The 20,242-nt window shown below is 50.7% G+C and overlaps 1 protein-coding gene across 1 annotated transcript in view; it reads right to left on the reverse strand.

The window, feature by feature from the left end:
• Positions 1 to 360: 360 nt before the first annotated feature.
• Positions 361 to 20,242, reverse strand: part of LOC119390371 (uncharacterized) — a 31,499-nt gene continuing 11,617 nt past the window's right edge. Inside the window, exons 2-3 of the mRNA XM_037657977.2 lie at positions 3,735 to 3,806; positions 361 to 731 (exon numbers count right to left, since the gene is read on the reverse strand). Coding sequence (XP_037513905.1) covers positions 446 to 731; positions 3,735 to 3,806 — 358 coding nt within the window. The 3' untranslated portion in view covers positions 361 to 445. The remainder of the gene's footprint in view (positions 732 to 3,734; positions 3,807 to 20,242) is intronic.

Below are 20,242 nucleotides of genomic sequence, written 5' to 3' on the forward strand. Positions count from 1 at the left end.
GATCCGCATGCGTTATTTCGTGGACATACTATATATATACATCGAAAATGTTTCACTAGGAAATTGGTCATCGACTACTAATTTGCAAGAGCCACCGGGTGCTTCCAACACCCATGTGTAGAATCACAGTTCTGAAAGCACTTTACTGCATTTCCCAGAGTTCTCGTAGAATTATTTGCGCGTGTGATGTGAACGTTCATTTGTTCGCTCTGTGAATGTGCACGAGAAATCTCTTAAAAGGAGCTACTTGCGGGACAAGCAGCTATTCCCGCTTAAAGTGGGAATAGTCGTCTGTAGTCCCCGTCTCTGTAGGGTGCGGTGCGTTTACTATGTCGGTCGAGACAAAAGCGGGTACTCACCGGACCCTTCTTCGGGCGTGTCTCTGGGCAAGGGTGACTCGGACGAGTCCTCTGGTTCGGACCTGTCACTGTCCAGCTGGCTGCTCTCAGTCAGCAGCTCGCTGCCGGTCTCTTCCTCCGGAATGGTGTCCATGTCGCTGCCCGCTCCTTCGAGAAGCGCTGCGGAGTCGGCGGGTTCCGAGGAGTGTTGCGCTCCGCTGCAGCAGCCTTCGACTGCGGCCCGCTCCTCTTCGGGCGGTGGCGGCTGCATGCCGTACATGCCCGCGGCCACGCCGAGGCCCGGAGGACACACGTCCGAGTCGGGGCTGTCCAGGAGACGGCCTTCCATGACGACGTCTTCCGTAGCGCGCGCTACGGCGTCGTCGGTCTCGTCTGCGTTGGCAAAACAGAAACTTTCATTGGCCGGACGCTGGCTTCTACGTTGGCAGGCATCGGTGTGAAAACTCTCGTGAAACTAGCCCATCGCCCGCAATGTCTAACCATGACAGCGTCAAGAACTGCTACAAGGGCATTTATAGACTTTCTGAAGAGTACTGCTCTGGACACTAGACTTTAAGAAAACCACTGCGATGCGTGGTTATTGTACAACGCATCGCCTCCTCCTGTCCGAATCATCATCATCATCATCACTGGTCTTCCCCCTTTCCCTTTTCCTCGTGCAGAGTAGCAGGCCAGAGCGCACAAGCTCAGGCTGACCTCTCTGCCTCCTCCTAATAAAATCTCTCACTTCTTCTTCGTCGGCTGGTCGCTTGGTCGCTTGTGGCATATTGTATTGGACCTTTGTATACAGCAGGCCGGTAGCCAGGGGAGGGGGAGACCTGCCCCCCCACCCCAACGAAGTTTTGATGGATGGGGGCGTCTTACCAAAAATAAATAATGAAAATAGGTGTTTTTTTTAAAAATCAAGGCCTTCAGCAAATGCCCCCCCCCCCCCCTCCCTTGCCGAAAAAGAATTCCTAGCTACGGGCCTGGTATAGAGTGTAGAGAGGAAGATCGCTGCGGTAACTGACGTTGGTCAAAGACAATTGTCTTGAACAAACCCCGCTGGAATGCCGATCCTATTATAGTAAGTCACCGCGGCAGTGGAAGGCATATCAACGAATAGCCCCAGACACACTTTCGTTCATACACAGTTCACATCGGCATATACAAAAGGTACATATTGGCAAGCATGTAGCGATGTATGGAATCATCAGTTTCTAATGACAAAATTTACTGGACATCGTAATAATGAAGCAGCGCTCTTAAACAAAACTTACACACACACAAAGAAAGACGCACACAAACGCTGGGCTGCAACTTATGTAGTGTCGCCTAACAGGCCCATGCGATCCAACAGCTGTGATGAATAAATGAGACCCAACGCAAAACAAAATAGACAAAGATGACTTTACTTTTTTCTCTTGAACTTCCGCTCGAGGTCAATGTCCAAGGTCTAGAGGTGAGATTTTTCAGAGAATGGTATACCGAGGTGCAACTGATGCACATGTCTTTGCATTTTTAAGCTTCTATTGTTTTAAGAGTTACCCTTGTTTGTTTTTTAATCAACAACAGGAGCGCATTAACCTTTTGTTCGCAATGACTAGTAAGCCGCGCTGCAAGCATTTTCTTTGTTGGGAAGGGAGACGAAACATATCGTGTTAGGCTTATGTCAGCGCTGAAGCACTTCCCCCTTGGGACAGGAACGCCCAACGCATAAAGTGCAGCAGCACTCTCGCCTTATCTTTGAACGGCCGCATTCACAGTAAGTTGATATTAGCTGAACATTTCCCACGCACGCTCAGGCTCGAGAGAGACAAAACGAACATAAAACCATGAGCTGAACGTGGTTGTATGCATGCAACAGCGGATTGACGACGCTTTTGGTGAAAATTATTGGAAAGGAGCGCGCGATATAACATACGGTTTCTAGTAGATCACGAGCAAATGGTCTAGCGAGTCCAACGGGTCGTGTCTAATGAAAACTAGGCAGACACCTACTTGGCAAAACGCAGAGCTTGACTCCGCTGACAACCTTTGAAAGTCGCCGACACCTGCATGTAGCTTCGTATTTGCGTATACGCTTCCTCGCGTAACATGTGTTTTTCCACAAGGAAGCGGATAGAAAAAAAGAACCCAAGTTCTTGAAGCACACAGATGCACGCAAAAATATTGTCAGGTGCTTCTAATACCGGCAGATGTTTTAGAGACTAGGTATGACGAAAGTTAAATATTTTTTCTGAACAAGGCACGTTGCTGGTAGATCTGGTTATAGGTCAACTTTTCCCTAAGGTTTTTATTGCAATCTGATCGTGTTCATTTTTTCGACGTCATTTCCGTGACGGAAATACGTCACTGAAGTCTTGGTGGACCCCGGCATAAAATACTTTCGTGTTAAAATTCCACAGCTTGCACTGAGTCGCGCAAAGCTGGGGCACAGCAGAGCTTGTCGGCACTCGGCTGGTCCTGGCTTGGACTAGGCACACGCGCATTCGCACGCCGATGCAAGAAGTATTCACGTGATCACATTGTAAATCACGACGATTGGCTAGGTATCCATCGGGTTCGATCGGGTATCGCTTGGCAATAACAGCACCAAGTAGCTTAATTAATTAAAATATCTTTTTGTCTCCGTTTCTTTCCATTTCTTTCTTTCTCTCTCTTTCTCACTCTTTCATTTTTTATATTTCTTCCCTTTCTTGCTCTCCCTCTCTCTGTTCCTCGCTTAATCTTTCTTTCTATCTTTTTTTCTGTCTCTCTATTTCTTTCTTCCTCTTTGTTTGTTTCTCTCTCTTCCTTCCTTACTTTCTCTTTCTGTCTTGATCTCTTTCTTGTCTATGTCTTTTTGTGTCTGTTTTCTTTCCATTCTTCCTTTCTCTGTGCATTTCTTTCTCCGTCTGTCTATCTTTCTTTCTCTCTCTTCCCTTTATTTCTCTCTATTGCCCTCTTTCCTTGTATCGAGTTCTCTTTCTTTCTTTCTTTCTTTCTTTCTTTCTTTCTTTCTTTCTTTCTTTCTTTCTTTCTTTCTTTCTTTCTTTCTTTCTCTCTCACATCCGTGTTACTGCATCCCACGCCGGACAAATCGGCGCAGCGGCAGAGCGCGCGCCGGGAGCACGTGTACGAGGAGCGAAGCAGAACATGAAGATGACGAAGAGACCGCGCGCCGGCATGATGATGATAGTTTCTTGTCTACATCGCGAAACGGACGAACGGCCGCCTTCACAGCTCTGCTGTAAATGTCCATCACTATAGAGCGTCCCACCAACCCTCAGCAACACTTCTTCTGCTATAGCACAAACAATACAAGAAAGAAATCGCATGGCCGCGCGGCGCTTTCCACAAAAGTGATACGAGACAGACCGCATGCAATAGGGGCGATAGTATGAAATCACCTACCTCGGTATCCGCCACAGGAATCCAGGCATGTCATCCGCAATCGAGTAGTCGCTGCCGCTAGGTTCGTCAGCCCTGTCGGGAAGCACGAAACAGAAAGGCAAGGGCGAAAATACGTTATCAGGCCATAAACACTTGACTTGAAACGGACATGTTATACTGCGCTCAGCACTTCGTTCACGATGTTGGAAAGTAAAGAACGTTTGTGATGCGCCGATGGGGAGGATAAGGTGTCGCGCGAGCGGTGTATGGAGGTTGGTCGACGTCGACCGGCTGTAAATTCACAGAGCAAATACGGCAGTTTTATAGGGCCCGTAAATTGCTTAACACGACGTTGGCAATATGCCGCTATGCGAGTTTTGCCATGCCATTATCCCGCCTGCGTTGTATATATATATGCAACGTCCGTTGTCTTGAGCTACGCAGTTCTATTGGCACTTTCCGACGCATGTTAGGTTAAACTTACAATTCGCTACGAATTACAAGTCACATGGAAAACTAAAAAATTTTTGTATTTCACTGAAAGTTCTAAAGTACACACTTCTGTTCATTTGCCGCAGTTCAGAACATAACAGGCATTTTCACTGATATTGTCACGACTAAAAGCCGGTGGATCCAGAATATTGACAGAGGACAACGAAGTGAGGAGCACGAGCAGCAACTTCGTTGTACGTAGTCTAATCTTTTACACGCACCAGAACGAGGGCTGAAAATTTGAATATGTATGTTATTGTAAATTCCCGTTTGTTTCTGAGGTAAAAGGTAAAGCCTGAGATGCGGCGCTGCTTCGTTCCAGGGAAACGGAGGCTGCGGCGCATGCGCGCGGCGTCCGGCGGCGTTTCCGCTTAGCTTGACTCTCGTCTGCTCTCGTGTATCGGACTTTTGAAATAGCACGCGAGTTTGCGCTGCTGCTCGCAAAAGCCACGACTTTGTTCTGTTGGAGGATTGCAAGTCGTAGGATACACCAGCACTCTGGTGTATCCTACACTTGTTTCGTTTTCGAAGGCATGGCTTGGTCTTGACTAAATGTGTAAAACGACCTGTGTACGGCCGAAGTCTTTAGAAGCCCCAAAAAACGCTATAACTATTGTAAAATATTTAGTGCGACAATATGTTATCATACACGTAAGTACACACATGTGATATTAAGACTGCATAATTGCCACGGATCTGATATAAATGTTTTACGGGTTCTCCGCGTTACCACTCCGTGATTAGAACATAACACGTACCACAAAAGTTGGTCCAGCATGCGCAAGAGAGACAGAGGCTCTTATAAAGACGCTATCCGATTTATACGGCATGCGTGTGAAGAATGGATGACGTTCACACCGCAAAGTTTGCGATTAAGGAGAGCGACGCGTTTCCGATTTCTGACACGGAAGCCACATTCAACGCCTGCGATTTGCATAGGCGTGCGCAGGGTTCCACATTAGGGGGGGCGAAGGTTGTCGCAGCGCCCTCCCAACCACTAAGTCAATGTATGGGGAATCTTGCGCCCCCCCTCTAGGTGACTAAGGGTCAATGTACGGGGCAGATTTCGCGCCCCCCTCTTAGGACTTTGGCTATGGCTCAGGTGCACAGCATACTTGAATAAAAAATCATGTGAAGCTTGCACTAAGCCGCGCAAGGCTTGAAACACTGAAACTGGACGATGCTGAAGACTAATCTAGTTGCTTCTAGGTTGTTTTTTAGGCCTTAGCTAGGTAGTGCAGGTTGTTTCTAGGTTGCTTCTAGGTCGTACCTAGGCTTTAGGTAGGTGAGGATAATTTGTTCCTACGTCGATTCTTAGCGCATAGAGGTTCGAGTTAAACCACACACAGTCACAGACACGACACGGACGTCCAAACTTCAGAGACAGAATCTCGCGCTGAAACCAAGAGTTCGCGCCTCTCATAGATCTACGGGCACGTCGTCGTTGGCGTAGGCCTTCCATCGCTTCGGGGTCTTCTCGAAACCGCCGTTGCCTTTCCCGTTCCCTAGTATTCTCTCCTTGTATGTACTCGCGGTCTTCGGCTCGCCGCCGTCGCTTCGTAGCCATTTGTTGGGCTGGCTGTGCCTTCTTCATTTTTAGTGGAAGTTGTGTACAGTGGGATTTACCCAATTTCTGTGGCGCATACCCGTTTATGATGATAATAGTGTTTTGCTACGGGCTGAACAAGGAACGATTTGCTGAACAGCTTCGCTGTTAAAGACAGCGCAAAAGACAGACGACCAGTTATTTTACTGAGCCTACGTGTTTTGCGCTGTTTTTATTCAAGTATGTCGTACCAACTCGCCCAAGCATCAATGTTATATTCACGACTTGCGGGCCACGGTCCAAGTAACCGCTTCTGATTCTTAAGAGGCGCCCCTTCCGCAATTGCAAGTTTTCTCACTAACATTCTTCTTTCCTTGCCCTAATCCGAGTGACCGAAAATAACGTGACAAACATTCTTATTTTTTTTTTTTGCCTCCTCAGCAACGCGCGGGCTAATTCGTTGAGCCCGTATAGGGCCATCACGTCGAGGAATCCCCCCCCCCCCCCCACTTCTTGCGGAGGTTTTCTCTGACAACAATCCTGGCCAGGTCCCAGTTAAAATTTAATTTTTTGGTAGCGTTAGTGTAGAAATGGAAGGAAAGGCGGTGGCGACCCTCTCAGCGTGACTCGGTCCACGTACGAGCCGCGAAGCGTTTTCGCGTCGGCGCAGTGTGTGAAGGTGACCAACCATTATCGCTAATCGGGTCACCCGCGACAAAGATGCTCGCTTGTTGACGTTCTCTACGCGTATTCGTCTGGAGCCAAAGTTCTATTATTTAAGTTATTTCATTATTTTTCTTGCCTTTATTTTCATCCGCTCAACGCTCCGAGCAAAAGACAACAAAGTTGTGAAACAACGTGTTACGTTGCGGGAGCTCCTCAGGTAGGCCGTGTACTGTACCGCAACGAAAATGGGCGTTTAAAATCCTCTCTCCGCATCAGCAGCTCGCTGTTGTGAGAGAACCCGGCCAAAACACCGGTCAACCAAAAAAGAAGGAAAGTGAAAGGTACGGAGGAGAAGCCGCTTCGCTTTTTCCCAGCGCTTCTAAGCAACGGACGCGGTAACGCCCACGATAGACATTCAGAAGCAGCGTTTTCGAGACAGTTATGATGGGCGCGGTGTTCGTGTGAGCGCACACGCACACACACACACGCACACACACTGGGTGATGGGTGGTTTCCACTGCGGCGATATGTCAGCGAAATCCTTCGCTCTCTGGCAAATTACACGGGCGTTCGGCAGGCGGAAAGTAATTTCCGTCCCTTGGTGCCACGCCGTGCAACTCGTCAATGCTTTCATTTGTATCCCGCACGCAGTTCCCAACCTAACCACTTCGCGGAAGACTGATGCTCTGGCGTAACTCGCGACGACCGGATTGTCATTGTATAGGGCGTGCTGCACCGAAAAATGGTCGGGTAGTGCTCATAGTTATTTACTTCTTCCTTTTTGGCTTCGTGGCTGGAATAGCCGCAATGGAAAAGTGATAAAAACGGCCAAGAATGTGATTTCTCGAGGCTAGCAGAACCAGCAGGCCTTCGAGAGACAATTGTCATCCCCTCCATATTACACGCGCGCTTAGCGCTTATACGCCTTAAGGACGTAGCGGAGAATAAGGCTAGACCTTTCCGGACGTTTAATAAATGTACCCACGCCTTTCGAGATATATTATTCTGGGCAACAATATCCATTATTGTTATGAATTACGATGGACGGTCGGTAAGTATGTCGATGCTGCTCATTTCTTGCACCAAACACGCAGAGTCTGTGCTGAAGAAATTGCAAGCGCGTAACACTGAACTAGTTCTGCCATAACTAACGAATCCTGGTGTATGCTTGGCAATCAATTGTCGACCCAGGAATGTCAGTGGTGAAAACGCAGCCTACTTCATGTACTGTTTCATGTTACAAACTTATTGAATAGCTCGAAGCACATGCGCAAGGTAAATATAACATGCCTCTTTATATCACCAAGAAAAAGAAATACCCCCGCTAGTGCTGGTTTAGTGCAATGCGTCTGATATAATGTAGGGAATTCAGTGGAGGTATAATGAACACCATTGCGCCGTTTTAAATTAAAGCCCCGTTTTGTAAACTGAGCGTCCACTTAACGCACATGCCTGTCCTCCTGGTTTTCTTCAGCGGAAGCACTGTGCGAAACTAGCATAAAGCAAGTCGCGTACACAGATCGGAGGCCCGCAGGTTGTAAAGATTCTTTCCGTTTTAGATTCCGCTTGCTCTTCGGTAGTGCCTAGCGTGAATTAAGCCGGGTCCTTGTTAGTGGCGGTTTCTACAACTCACCGTGACGATAAGAAGTAGATGGAATAAAATTAACGGAGTCTTTGTACGCGGTACGTGCAGAAGAAGCGGATATTTCTTGCTCTCGGGGTATTTTTTATGGAACTGCCGCCACAAGGCCGTCATAAACATCGCAAGGCCGCTTCTCCTCGCATGTTCTTAGACTATCTGGTCGCCAGTGAAGGTGTGTCCCCAGCGTAAACATAAGCTACAACGCATTCAGACTCGGGGCTCCCTCGATTGTGGTCCTCTCGTGCTGCGGGAAATAAATTTCTCGCAAGAAACGGAGAACGTGGCGAATGAAATACCGCCTCTGCGACCACAAACATGTCGGGAGAAACAAGCCCGAGATTAACGGCCGCCGCGTGTGTGCACAGGGATTTCGGGCGCAGCGACCCCTAGTTCCACCAGCGAAAACTTCAAACACGGGCATACGGATGAAGCGTTTCCACAGCGTAAACGCCTGGGACGTGCGTATACAGTATACACAATGTACTACTCACGCAGCGGGTCACCAACGCGTTCCCGTAACTGCTGTCTGTATATACCCATACACGGGACGTTATATAGTCCTGCGGTTAGGCTTCGCGCAGTCCATGTCGCATAAAACAAGACGGCAGACAGTGCGCCTATTCATATCCGGTCTATAGTCATCGCCGACTTCTCTCCCTCAAAACTGACGAGGATGCGCAGGAAAAAAAAACAGATGCAGAGCGCAACGGACATGTTTGTTTCCCCTGACGTTGCTCGCGCAGTGCACGCTGCGAAGTGGAAGAACACCGTGAATCGAGCTCTCTGAGGAAAAAAAAAAAAAAAAAGAGAGAGAGAGCGACTTTACCGAAATAAAGATTCTACTTTTTTTTACTGCGAATATAAACCCTTTTTCAAGTGTCCCCGCTGCCTGAGAGTAGATAGCTTAATTGTACAGACTGCGATATTCGGTATGCTTCACGGCATTACGCGCGGAGGGGGGGGGGGGCAGTTAAGAGGGACGATAACAGATGAGCGAAGAACAGAAGAGCATACGAAACCAGCAGTTATTCTAGCGCGAAACATGCACGGGTGTGTACCCGTTCGCCCAAGCTCGATATTCTGCGCGAGGTAATGATCAGGCTACAAATTCTGCGCCATATATGATAGTTGAGATAGAGATTAAGGGTTCCTGCAGTTTTGTGCGATACGTCGGGCGATACGTCGTTAGATAGGAAGCACCAAGGGATGGAGCTAGGAGGTTAAACAGAAAAGCGTTGGCTACCATGCTCATGGTAGGGAGAGGAGGGAGTTAAAACACAAGCAAGATGCGATGAAGAGATGGTTCCTTGAACAAATGTGCGGCACCAGAGGGGGTGCCGCGTATTCACATGTTAGTCGTAAAATAGGTGGCGGGAGCAGCGAAGGGAAACTCTGAGGAGAATGGCGTCACAGCCACTCTTTAAGTACTTTAACGCTTATATCGCTCATGTTTGCTAGCCTGACTTCTCACGGTCCTAACCTTCACTTGTTTGACCAGGCATGGCAGTGCACAATGCCTGCGTCTATGTTAAAAAACAAGCGCTCTATAGATAGATACAGCCACCTTGACAATGCTTACTGCGCTACAATTTTTCCCGTCTGATCCTCGCAGCATATATCAGACACCCGCCTTATACCGGGTACAGAGGAACGCGCGAAAAGAGAATAAATATAGTGTTAAACGAGGCAAAAGACGCGACAAATAACATGGCCGACCAAGAATTTCCGGCCAGGAAGCGCACGGAAGAAAGTGATTAAAAGCATCTGATACTCGGCCCACGAGAGGGGCCGACGGCGCCCACCCTTCGATATCTTCCAGACGCCAGCCGGCTCCGCCGCAAACCCGTTGCCGCGGCACTGCAGTCGGCGGCAAAGCGGCCGAAAGAGGCAGTGCACTAATGCGGCCTGCAGAGCGGGTGCGCACGCGCGCTTAGGAAGCGTGGCACGCGCCCCGCGGACAGCCTCGGCGCGTGCGCACTGGCCGTTTCGAGTAGGCTCCATGAATAAAATGAGCAGCGCTTGACACGGACCACACAGCCGTTCGCCTCTACTTCTTGCGACCACGCCGCGCTCATTCACCGGAGAGCATGCACAGCGTGGTGCAGGCTGGCAACTCTGCATGGGTCGCGTTCGGCCCTCGGGTCAGGGGTCGCGCGCGCGCCCGAGGAAATGGAAGAAGAACCAGGGGAAGACGGGAAGAAGAAAATAACGAAGAATGAAGCAGCAGAGATAAAAGAAGCGCATCGGGCGGGCCGCCGCGCGGAATTGCTTCACTTCATCTTGCCGAGCACGAGAAACGCGCGTGTGAAAGGCGTGCATGGGGTTAAAAAGGAGATAAAAGGCGCGAGAACGAGTGCGCGTGCTGTACTGCGCGGAAAAGACGCGCTGGCGCGCTTGGCGCCGGTGCGGGTGCGACAATCGTAAAAGAAAGATGCTGGAAAGGATGGAAAGAAACAAAGTAATATGGGTTGAACGGTGCGCTCTGGAGGAAAAATAAGATATGCGTTAGATATAGCCGACGGCGTTTGCGATGGGGATTATCCGCTTAGGATCTAGTGGGCGGAACGACGTTATACCTTCAGGATGAGTTTTACGACTGCTAAACGCTGCGGCGCTGCTGGAGGGATGAGTGAAGGACGGAGCGGCGCGCGCCCAGTTTAAAGTACGATAAACGCGAATGGTGCAAGCCATGAGGTTTTACTGCAAGCAAGGTTGGGCTCTTTTCGAGACTTGTAGAGTCGTGCCACTCGGAAGGTAATGATGGAAAGGAAATAGAGAAAATGTGATTTACGAAGTTGCGGCCGCAGTGTAGTTTTGCGCATGCAGTCTCAATGTTTTCTCTCTCCCTGTAATGCATCGGTCCTTCAAAAAGTAAGGACGCGTCACTTGTGGTTACCAAGGGTACGTATACTTTCTAAGGACGGCTGAGAAGGAGACATTGATGGTTTATGGCTATTCATGCTTGTGAATCGTGGCTTGGAATTGTCAGGGTTCATCACCAATGAACCAAACACCAAACAAAGAACTTACTCCAGCACACACGGTAACAGATCAAGTCTTGCGTATGTGCCGATCGACAGTGTAGCCCCCCCCCCCCCCCCTAACCCCCACCATTTACTTTAGGGGGACATCAAGTCTGCCTCATATATCTGCAGGGACGGTCCTTTACCGCCTTTGTTTAAAGCCTGTAGGTTTATGACCACGCTGTCTTCCATAATGGCGGCTATTGAAGAACACTGCGCACGCCTATGGGTGTGTGTAATACGCAGCCACTACTCCTGTGACTAATAAGCGCCTCATAGGGCACTGACAATTTTCGAGACAGACCGCCTAGCACGCGGGGCAGGCAGATGCCTGCCCCGCGTGGAATGCTGATTTCATAAGTGAGATATCTCGTCACAATAAACGAACAACATGACAACAAAAGAAAAAAGAGCGTTTTCGTTTTGTCACAGACTTCTGATTCGATTTGTTTCCAGCAAGGGTGAGACATGCCAGTATATATAGCGGGAAAACTTCCACAACCCTGCTTAAGGTTCTGGCTTTTTGTTTTTTTTAGTCACTCAAGTCACACGACAGCAACCGATGGCGTACCACTTTACTCTTCGCCAAAGTGGAAATCGCGCAGCATCGATGTATTGCTTCCGAAACATTTTACGCCGAGGCGCAGTTATCTGTCGTTCAGCCAGCTCCACTTTACAGTTGGAGCTCGCGGAAAACCATACCAAAGAGCGAAGGGATACGTATATCAACCGCGAGTGCAAAAAAAATCCTGGGAGCGTTAAACCGGTTTCCAAGCAAATGCACTTACCGCGGGGTACATAAATATACTTACGCGTGGCAGCGCTAAGCTGGCGAACGAGACGTTTAATCATGCGAGAGCGCATTGATATCTCCGCGAACGGATATGCAGCACCGGACAAAACGAGTGACTTGAGCCGAGAGAAAAGGGGAGGGGCGGGTAGCTTTGCCGAACTGCACGCATTCTTAACGGATGAAAACAAGAAAACAAATATAAGACAATTCCCGGTGAGTATTCGCAGGACTTAAAACGTCCGACTGTTGTGGCTCGATACCTTGAATGCACGACTTAAACTGAATAAATGGGGCGGGAAATGAGAGGGCGGTCGTAAAACAGAACTGTGGCGGACTGGCCACTTGCTTCGAGATTTATTCCCTCTCGGAAAACTTCCCGGAAGGGGACTTAACGATAACGTCTCTGCCGCTCATGGCTCGGCTGCATTGTTAGCGAAATGTGATAAGCGAATCAGCGCAGAGCAGGAGAGGGAGAAATAGGAGGCTCCGCTCAGCTGCAGTCGTGCAAAAAAGCAAGAAATAAAGATGGCAAGAGCATGCTGGGAATGTTCAAGGCACGTGACAATCCCAGGCGATGAAGGAGATGCGCTCATCATTGCCAGCGTTTGCACGAATGCGCATTTAGGGGAGAGGGCGGAGCACTATGGGAAGGGGTCTATGGAAACGGCCAATAATGTGAGAGTAACAAATAAGAAAAGTTCGGACTAACTGCCGTACTCATTACTGGTATTTGCTTAGAACGAAAGAAGTTGGGCTAGTTTGTATAGGAATTCGCGTCAGAATAAAGTTAGGCGTGCAGGTACAAGTTGATGGAGTGGAGAACACAGTCAACAAATTTTAATAGTGACAGCGTCACCATACACTCTCCGAGCCCCTTGGCCAACAGGCGTCCGTGTTGAAGCACATATTCAGGTTTACACTATAATCAGTTTAAAAATATAAAGTTAACACTGATGCTTTTTGTACGTCAGGTGTGGTGTGGCGGCGATGATTGGCACTTTTTATTTTTGTAATAAGTACGCAATTAAGTATGAGAGGTCGCAGAATTAGATATAATTTCTGTATTCATACAATAGCGAGCCGTGCAAGCGCTACTGCGGCCTCCTGCGATTTACCGGCCGTCGCGAACGTCGATAATTGGAACGCCCCTCCTTCTCGCCCGTATTTTATTATCTCTCTTCCCTATGTTACCTACTGTTCGCCCCACGTGTAGGGTAGCCAACCGAGCCAAAGCTTGCTTAACTTCACTGCCTTACCTCTTCGTTTCTCTATCTAATGCCATATACGAACTTATATTTCCGCACCCTACCGCAGAGTAGCGAAGCGGATACTCGTAACTGTATCCTTTCATTCCTCTTTTTCTCTGTCGAGGACACTGACACGCACACAGTCACCATATAAAGCATCGCCGGCCGTGCCTTACAAAATATTGTTCCACTCAATTCCTCACAAAAGGTAAACGATAAGCCATAAAACTACCTATACGGCCCCTCAGCCGACGTGAGCCTTCCTGTTTGTAGACCGCGTGAAATAACTCCTTTCCTCTTCCAACTGTAGATACCATGGAAGGAAGTGTTCTGCATTACCGCTTTCGCGACATCAGTCAGAAAACGGCAAAGTAGATCGTGCAGTTTGATTCGGGCCTGGCGCGAGATAAACGTTAAACTCCTCGTCTCTGTCCCGATAAGTGCTTCGTCATGCACGCTGCTGCTCCTCGACAGCCTTCTGTACGTTCCTCTCTCTTTTCTTTCCGCGCTTGGCGCTGCCTGCTTCGTCATGGCACGGCGCTGGCTGCTTCTCTACAGGCTACTGTATTATCGTCATTGTCACTTGAACGATTTAGGATGCGCGTTCGAAGCAGGCGACGGAAACTGTGGAAACGACGGAAACAGTGGTTTGACGTGCGCCGCTCGGACGACAAAATCCTATTTTGCTTTTCTTCGATCGAACAGTTCTCACGTGAGCGCCGCTAACTCGACACAGGCCTTTAGGAACGGCGTCGTGCAAGCCGAGGCGAAAGTAGATTGTGTTGCGTCTCTGGTTTTCTGGGCTATCGCTGTGAACCCGCGCCTGTTCGTCTCGTGGATGTTCGTTGTTTGTTCGTGTTTCTTGGCGCAGCGTCGTATGTAGCCGCCAAGATGGACCTTCTTCCCGCTATACGCTTGCAACCTAAAGGCCGCCGCTGGTGCAATACAAGCGAGGAACTATGTCGGACCGCTGGAGGCCGCATGAGCAACCACAGCACGTAATACGAAGAATGACGTCCACCTTTCCGTTTGCTTGTGGAAAAGTAACTCGAAAAATGTTTTCAAGAACTGAACAGCTGCTGCGCGCCGCGTAATGTCGGACAGCCTTTCGCGTAGGCCAACGCTGAAACGCACGTATTCGAGGCGGGCATTCTGCAATGGTGAGTAATGTGTTTTCAACTGCTCGCAGTTACCTCATAAAATGTGCTCTCGTGCGGAAGTTCTCGCGGAATGCTTCTGGGCCATCGCGATTTTTCGGCCTAGTTTTTGGTACGATAGTATGACGTGATCTGGATCATCTCCTGCTGGCCTATCTTTATCTGCTGGGTCAACAGACGTTGCGATCCCGCTGTTCTGCGGTAAATGCTCACATGCGTGTATGGAGTATTTGTTGGCTTCGTTCTCCGTCGTCGTAATAGATGAAGCAGTGCGGCCTCCGCGACGTTGCGGCCGCCTGGTTGCTTTCGTGTAGGCTTTAACCAAAACGGGGGCAAATGCACTCACGCTACAGCACGAGCGATAACATCCACATCAGCCCGAACAGCAACGCAGAACCAAACGCAGCGACGCTACAAGGGTCGACTACGGTAGAATGTTGTCTCGGTATGCTAGCCATGGCAAACTTTTTCGCGATCGACAAACACGACGCGCGGCGAACGCCGGCGTTGCAGCCGACCACACATGTTGCTGTAACGACGGTACAAAAAGCTTTTTCTGTATTGCAGTTGCGTCGTCCCGCCGATAGATATCCGCTGCCTTCACAAAACCGACGGATGCGTGCCGTTGTTACCTGATCGAACGCGCCTCGCAAGCAAGCTGAGAAGTGCCCGCACCTAAACGGTATGCGTCTTACACAAGCGTATCCATGAACAAAGGATTGCGGCCGTAGACGAAACCGAGTCCTCTACCGTACCAGTGGCGTAGCCGGGGGGGGGGGGGGGGGGGGGGGGGGCACACCGGGCCCGTGCCCGCCCCCCCCAGAAATTTTTTTTTTTGCGATGGCATACAAAGCCCAAAACGACACTTGACCACATCTGCCTGCTCGGCCCCCACTCTAAATCAAGGAGGTGCCCCCCCCCCCCCTTTCCGAAAAACATTTCTGCCTGTGCTCTGTATCGTACCATGGAATGCCGTTCCGTTTGCCCTGTGTTGTCACGCTTTGCGCCGTTGGCATTACCTATGTGGGTGGGAGTTCCGACGTATTTTGAAATGGCAAATCAGGGAGGACCAACACGGAATAGTATTCCGTGGTACGGTATAGGCCCGCTGAAGAAAGGGTGTGACGAAAACAAACGATAAGCGCTCGCCCCTATACGCGCTGGTGTCGTGCTTCCTCTAACCGGAACTGACCTGTACACGAGGGCTTTTCGCCCCGATGGCCTGCGAGCTTCGTGCGCATTTGCGTGAGTGCACAGCTATCTGCGGGCGGTCTCGAGAAGCGCCAGGCGCATCGACTAGACCGATACATCTTCGAGACACGCCGTGCGCCAACGCACATGTATGAACATACTTGTATGTACATAGATAAACGAATACACACGCGAGTAGACACTTCGCTGAAGGCGGACTATTCCCTGTTTCTTCTCCGTACATATTCAACAAGAGCCAAACGGCGGAACGGAGGTTGCGTGCGCTCGTTCACTTGTTACGACCTTGCGTGCCTGTCCGATGTTCGGTATACTCGAACGGAAACTATACGCGGGCAGGTTATACTGCAACATTGTATAAGCTTTCTTTTTTTTGCATGCCTATAGCCGCTCAGTGCAAAGGTTGTGGATACAAGCACCCCACGGTGAATGCACAGGTTGACGCACTGCGAGGACGGCTGCGGAATATATATGTATACACGACGTTTCACCTGATCAACAATACCAAAGGCCTCGCCTTTCTTCCGAGATGCTGCTCCGAGTAAGCTCTGCACACTGATGCAGCTATAGCTCTCTGCGTGCGGACTGACCATGCGAGACTTATCGATGACCCGAGAGATTTACCTGTTTACATTGTAGCAGTCGCATTATGTACGGCTTGTAGCGAGCCTTTGGTGAGTATATATCTATTTCCGGAACGCAGCTTACGTGCGCTATCGAGAGATGGTATGTAAATATAGAAGATAAATAATATTGCAGCCGACGTCTCCTGCCGTCAACCATTTCCGCGTAACATGCTCCAAAGTATCTTGTAGTGCACCGCTAATGTTCGCTTCCACATTGGCGAACTGCAAGCTCCGGCTTCAAGCTATCGCGAGACGCGAGTCAGGTGGATTCCGTCACAAAATTTTCGTTTTTTTTTCTGCGCTGTGCCTCGTACACGAACGACGACGAAAAGAAACGAGACAAACGTGCAAATTGCACATTGGTCTTCTTTGGTGTAAAAAAGTACAGCGCAGAGAAACAGAAGAGTGCTGTAAAAACTAGCCCCAATTGCAGCCTTATTAGCGAAAAAAGGGTTTTCGAAATCCATTTTTTTTACTATGAAAGTCACGTGAAACGTTTTTGCACGCACATTACTCGCATTCTCTGCTGACCACGAATGTGCCTGACAGCGCCGACGTTTTGTTGTAAGGTACGCTAAAGAAAACGTTTTGTATTTCATCGTGCATTCTCGAGTATCGTGCCATTTCTGTCGAGGTTACAATCGTCAAATATCACCAAACTTTATTTCGTTCTATGCACATGTATTTCTGTGCAAGTCAGCGAGACAAAAGTAATAATAATGTAGAATGCGTAGTGTCTTCAGGACCAGCTTAACTTGTTTAACAAAGTACCAAACAAGCCGGACATTACACTTTTGGAATTCAGGACTAATTATGTCATGCCGGTCGATCCGTCACTGATTCAGTGTTCAAGCAGATTAAACCGTATCCGTTTAGAGCATAACGTAAACGCAAATGAAGTCCTGACTCGTCCCCGATATACTTGTGCCATGTGCGTCGTTACACCTTTACATAGAGCTGCATCTCTTTGCATATATAGCTTCCTGCAGGTACGCACGTTCCAATCTCCTCGTTCCGGTCCGAGCGTCCCTACGGCGAGTCTACTGTGTTCCTGCGTCGTCGTCCTTGCGATTCGCACGCGCGCGCTCGGGTGGACGGACGCGCTTGAGCGCGCTCCGTCCGATATCGCGCTACAGGCAGGCGATGCTGGATGTTGGCGCGAATGATTAGCGATAGCGGTTGCAGGTCAGGTGAACTTTTGTTCGCGGTTCGTCGTTCCGAGGATCTTGCGTATGAAAGTGCATCGACCTTGTGAAGTTACGTGAACACCGGGAACCCAATTCCAATGGTGGGGGCCATTTGTTCGGAAATTAGAGGACTTTTTAGTGCCCGCGAAAAGTGCCCGCGCTGAGCCTAACGACGACTTCGGCCCCGGCCGAAGGAAGAGGCAGGCCTAGCCCGGGCCCCGGCGGACGCCGCAGCCGAACATCGATTCATCGGTGGCTACGCAAGCGTGCAACGACCCAAGATGTCTACCGCTATGCGAGTAGAAGTGGACGGCGTAGAAATTTCGCCGATCAGATCACTAGAGCGCAGGGGTGGAAAACCGCTGGCGAAAAGTGAAGCAAGGCGGCGTGGGATCGCTAGGCCTACGCCCATATCCCAGCGAGCCAAGATGGCGCCAAGGCCGCGACTGACGTCAATTGGTCGGGGCAACGACCTCGGTGGAGCCACGGCAACGATCTACGTCAGCAGAGAACGAAGAAACGAATAAACAAGGGCAAGCTGCTGAAGGGCGCGCGCATGCCACACCTGCCGCGCGGAGATATAAAGATCGTCATGCGACCACGAGACGGGCTCCGCATAAGCGATGTGACCAGCGTGGAAATAAGCCGAGCTATAATGGCGGCGGCGCAAGTCGACGTAATCGCTGCAAGAGAAGATGTGATATTGCCTAAACCACCAACAGAACATCGTAGTGTGAGTACCTCGAAGAGGGAGCACGCCGACAGATACGCCATGGTGGAGCGAATCGACATTCGGGGAACGTCCCATGAAGTCAGCGCGTACGAGTCGGCCCCTCACGGAACGGAAAGGGAGTAATACGGGGCATCCCACTGGAGGGACACCGCCCAGGAGATACAAGATTTGGTCGTGCACAGGCACAATCCCACGGCGTTGCAGGCGAACCGCATGGGGAGGACCCGTTCGGTGGTGATCGCCTTCGAGGGACACAAGGTGCCCAACTACGTCCGGTACGGGAACCTGCTAATCGGAGTGCACCCTGCATAGGAAGCAGATTGACGCGTGCTACGCATGCGGCCGAGTGGGGCACAGGATGGACGTGTGCCCAAATCCTCAAGACAAGATTTGCCGGGGCTGCGGCATCGCCAACCCTGGAGAAGACCACAAGTGCGAACCTAATGTGGCCTGTGCGGGGGGGAACATCTCACCGCCGACAGGGCCTGCAAGGCGCGATTCAAAACGCCTTACGTCGTCCGTCGGCGGCGCTGGGAACGGCGCCGGGCGGAAGAAGACAACGAGGACAGAAATCAAGGCAAAAGAGGCTCTAAAGAACGACCCCAACGTAGCGCCTCTTCGCAGCGGGGCCGGTCCCAGAGCCGGCCCGTAGCAGCAACGGCGGTGGCCACCAGAGCCGCTCTCGATCGAAGTCACGATCCGGGGGACGGCGGCGGCGGCGGCAACCGCCGCGGGAAAAGGACAAGTCGAGGATCGAGTGGCAGATCCAGGTCCCGGACCAAGTCCCTTTCGCAGTCCAGGGCCGGTTCGAGACCCCGGGGCTGGATCCAGACCCCGGGCCGGATCGAAATTCCGGGCCGAGTCCTATCGGACGACGAGGGACAACCGCCGAGAAAAAGGTGGGCTGGACCGACAGGTCTTCCGTGCTCGGTTAGCGAAACCGAATTGCCGTCCCTCACCCCCTCTCCCAACTTCCTAGCCCAAGAGCTAGTCCCGGAACCGGGATAGCAATGAAGTAGCAGAACTCAAGAAAATCATTGAGCGACAGAACGCTCAGATACAAGAGCAGAATGCCCAATAAGGGCCTTAATGAGCAAAATCGATGCGCTAGCGAGCGGTAGTTCAGCAAACGGGGGACCCCAGGCGGGAACAACACGGAGGAGAACGCCGGAGGAAAGCGCAAGACACCACGGAGGGAGCCCCCCTCGCCCCCCTTAGGGCGGGCAGCGGGGGCGCAAGGCCCACGCAACAAGCACCTGAACAACCAAGAAGCAATGGACGCCGAGGAAAGCACAGTTAACCGCGAGACGGCGACAGCGATGGCACAGATTCCAAAGGAAGGAGAGCTTCCAGCGATCCTAGCGGCCATTACCCAAATTAACAAGACACTGAGCGCGATAGACGCCAGATTCGAGTCTCTCGAAGGCGAAGTGCGGGACGCTGTCGGTCAAACACGAACGACTAGCGACCAAAGTAGTTACCACTACCGTAAGAAACCGCTTCGCGTCCCTGAAGAAAAAACGGGCGGAAAAAAATCAAGGAATCGATCGCGCATAGGCGCGGCCGCATAGAAACATCCGAAGAAGATGAAACAGCGATCAAATAGAAAAAGAAGACCAACGGCGAGGACGTTACAGTAATTTATCAATGGAACTGCCGGGGGATCCGCAATAAAGAGGCGGAACTGTTGCTCCACATTGACGCGCTCGAACACAAGCCCGATGTAATAGCATTACAAGAAACGAATGGCAAGCCCAGACTCCCGGGATACGTGACGTACACGGACCCGACAGAGGAAGGGACGGCGGTGCTCGTCCGCAGCAACGTGGCGGCAACTCAACACGTCACGCCGCAGGGCGGATGCGAGCACACGCTCGTCGAAATTCACGCAAGAACAATTGGCAACACGGGAAATCTATACGTCATGAGCGCGTACTGCCGCCCGTCACAGAGGCAGTACGATTTTGATCGAGTAGTGAGCCAGGCGAAAAGGTTGGCGGGGAGCAGGCCGCTCCTGATCCTCGGCGACTTCAACGCCCCTCACACAACGTGGGATACAAGTACCAATCGAAGAGGGGCAAAGCTCTAGCCAAGACGATGGAGGACCATGAGATGGCCCTGTTAAACGAGCCGGACGTGGTCACCAGAAGGGGCAACAGCGCCATAGGGACACAACGCCAGACCTGTCGTGGCTATCGGGGGGACTAG

This window comes from Rhipicephalus sanguineus, chromosome 4 (assembly GCF_013339695.2).
Source record: "Rhipicephalus sanguineus isolate Rsan-2018 chromosome 4, BIME_Rsan_1.4, whole genome shotgun sequence".
NCBI lineage: Eukaryota > Metazoa > Arthropoda > Arachnida > Ixodida > Ixodidae > Rhipicephalus > Rhipicephalus sanguineus.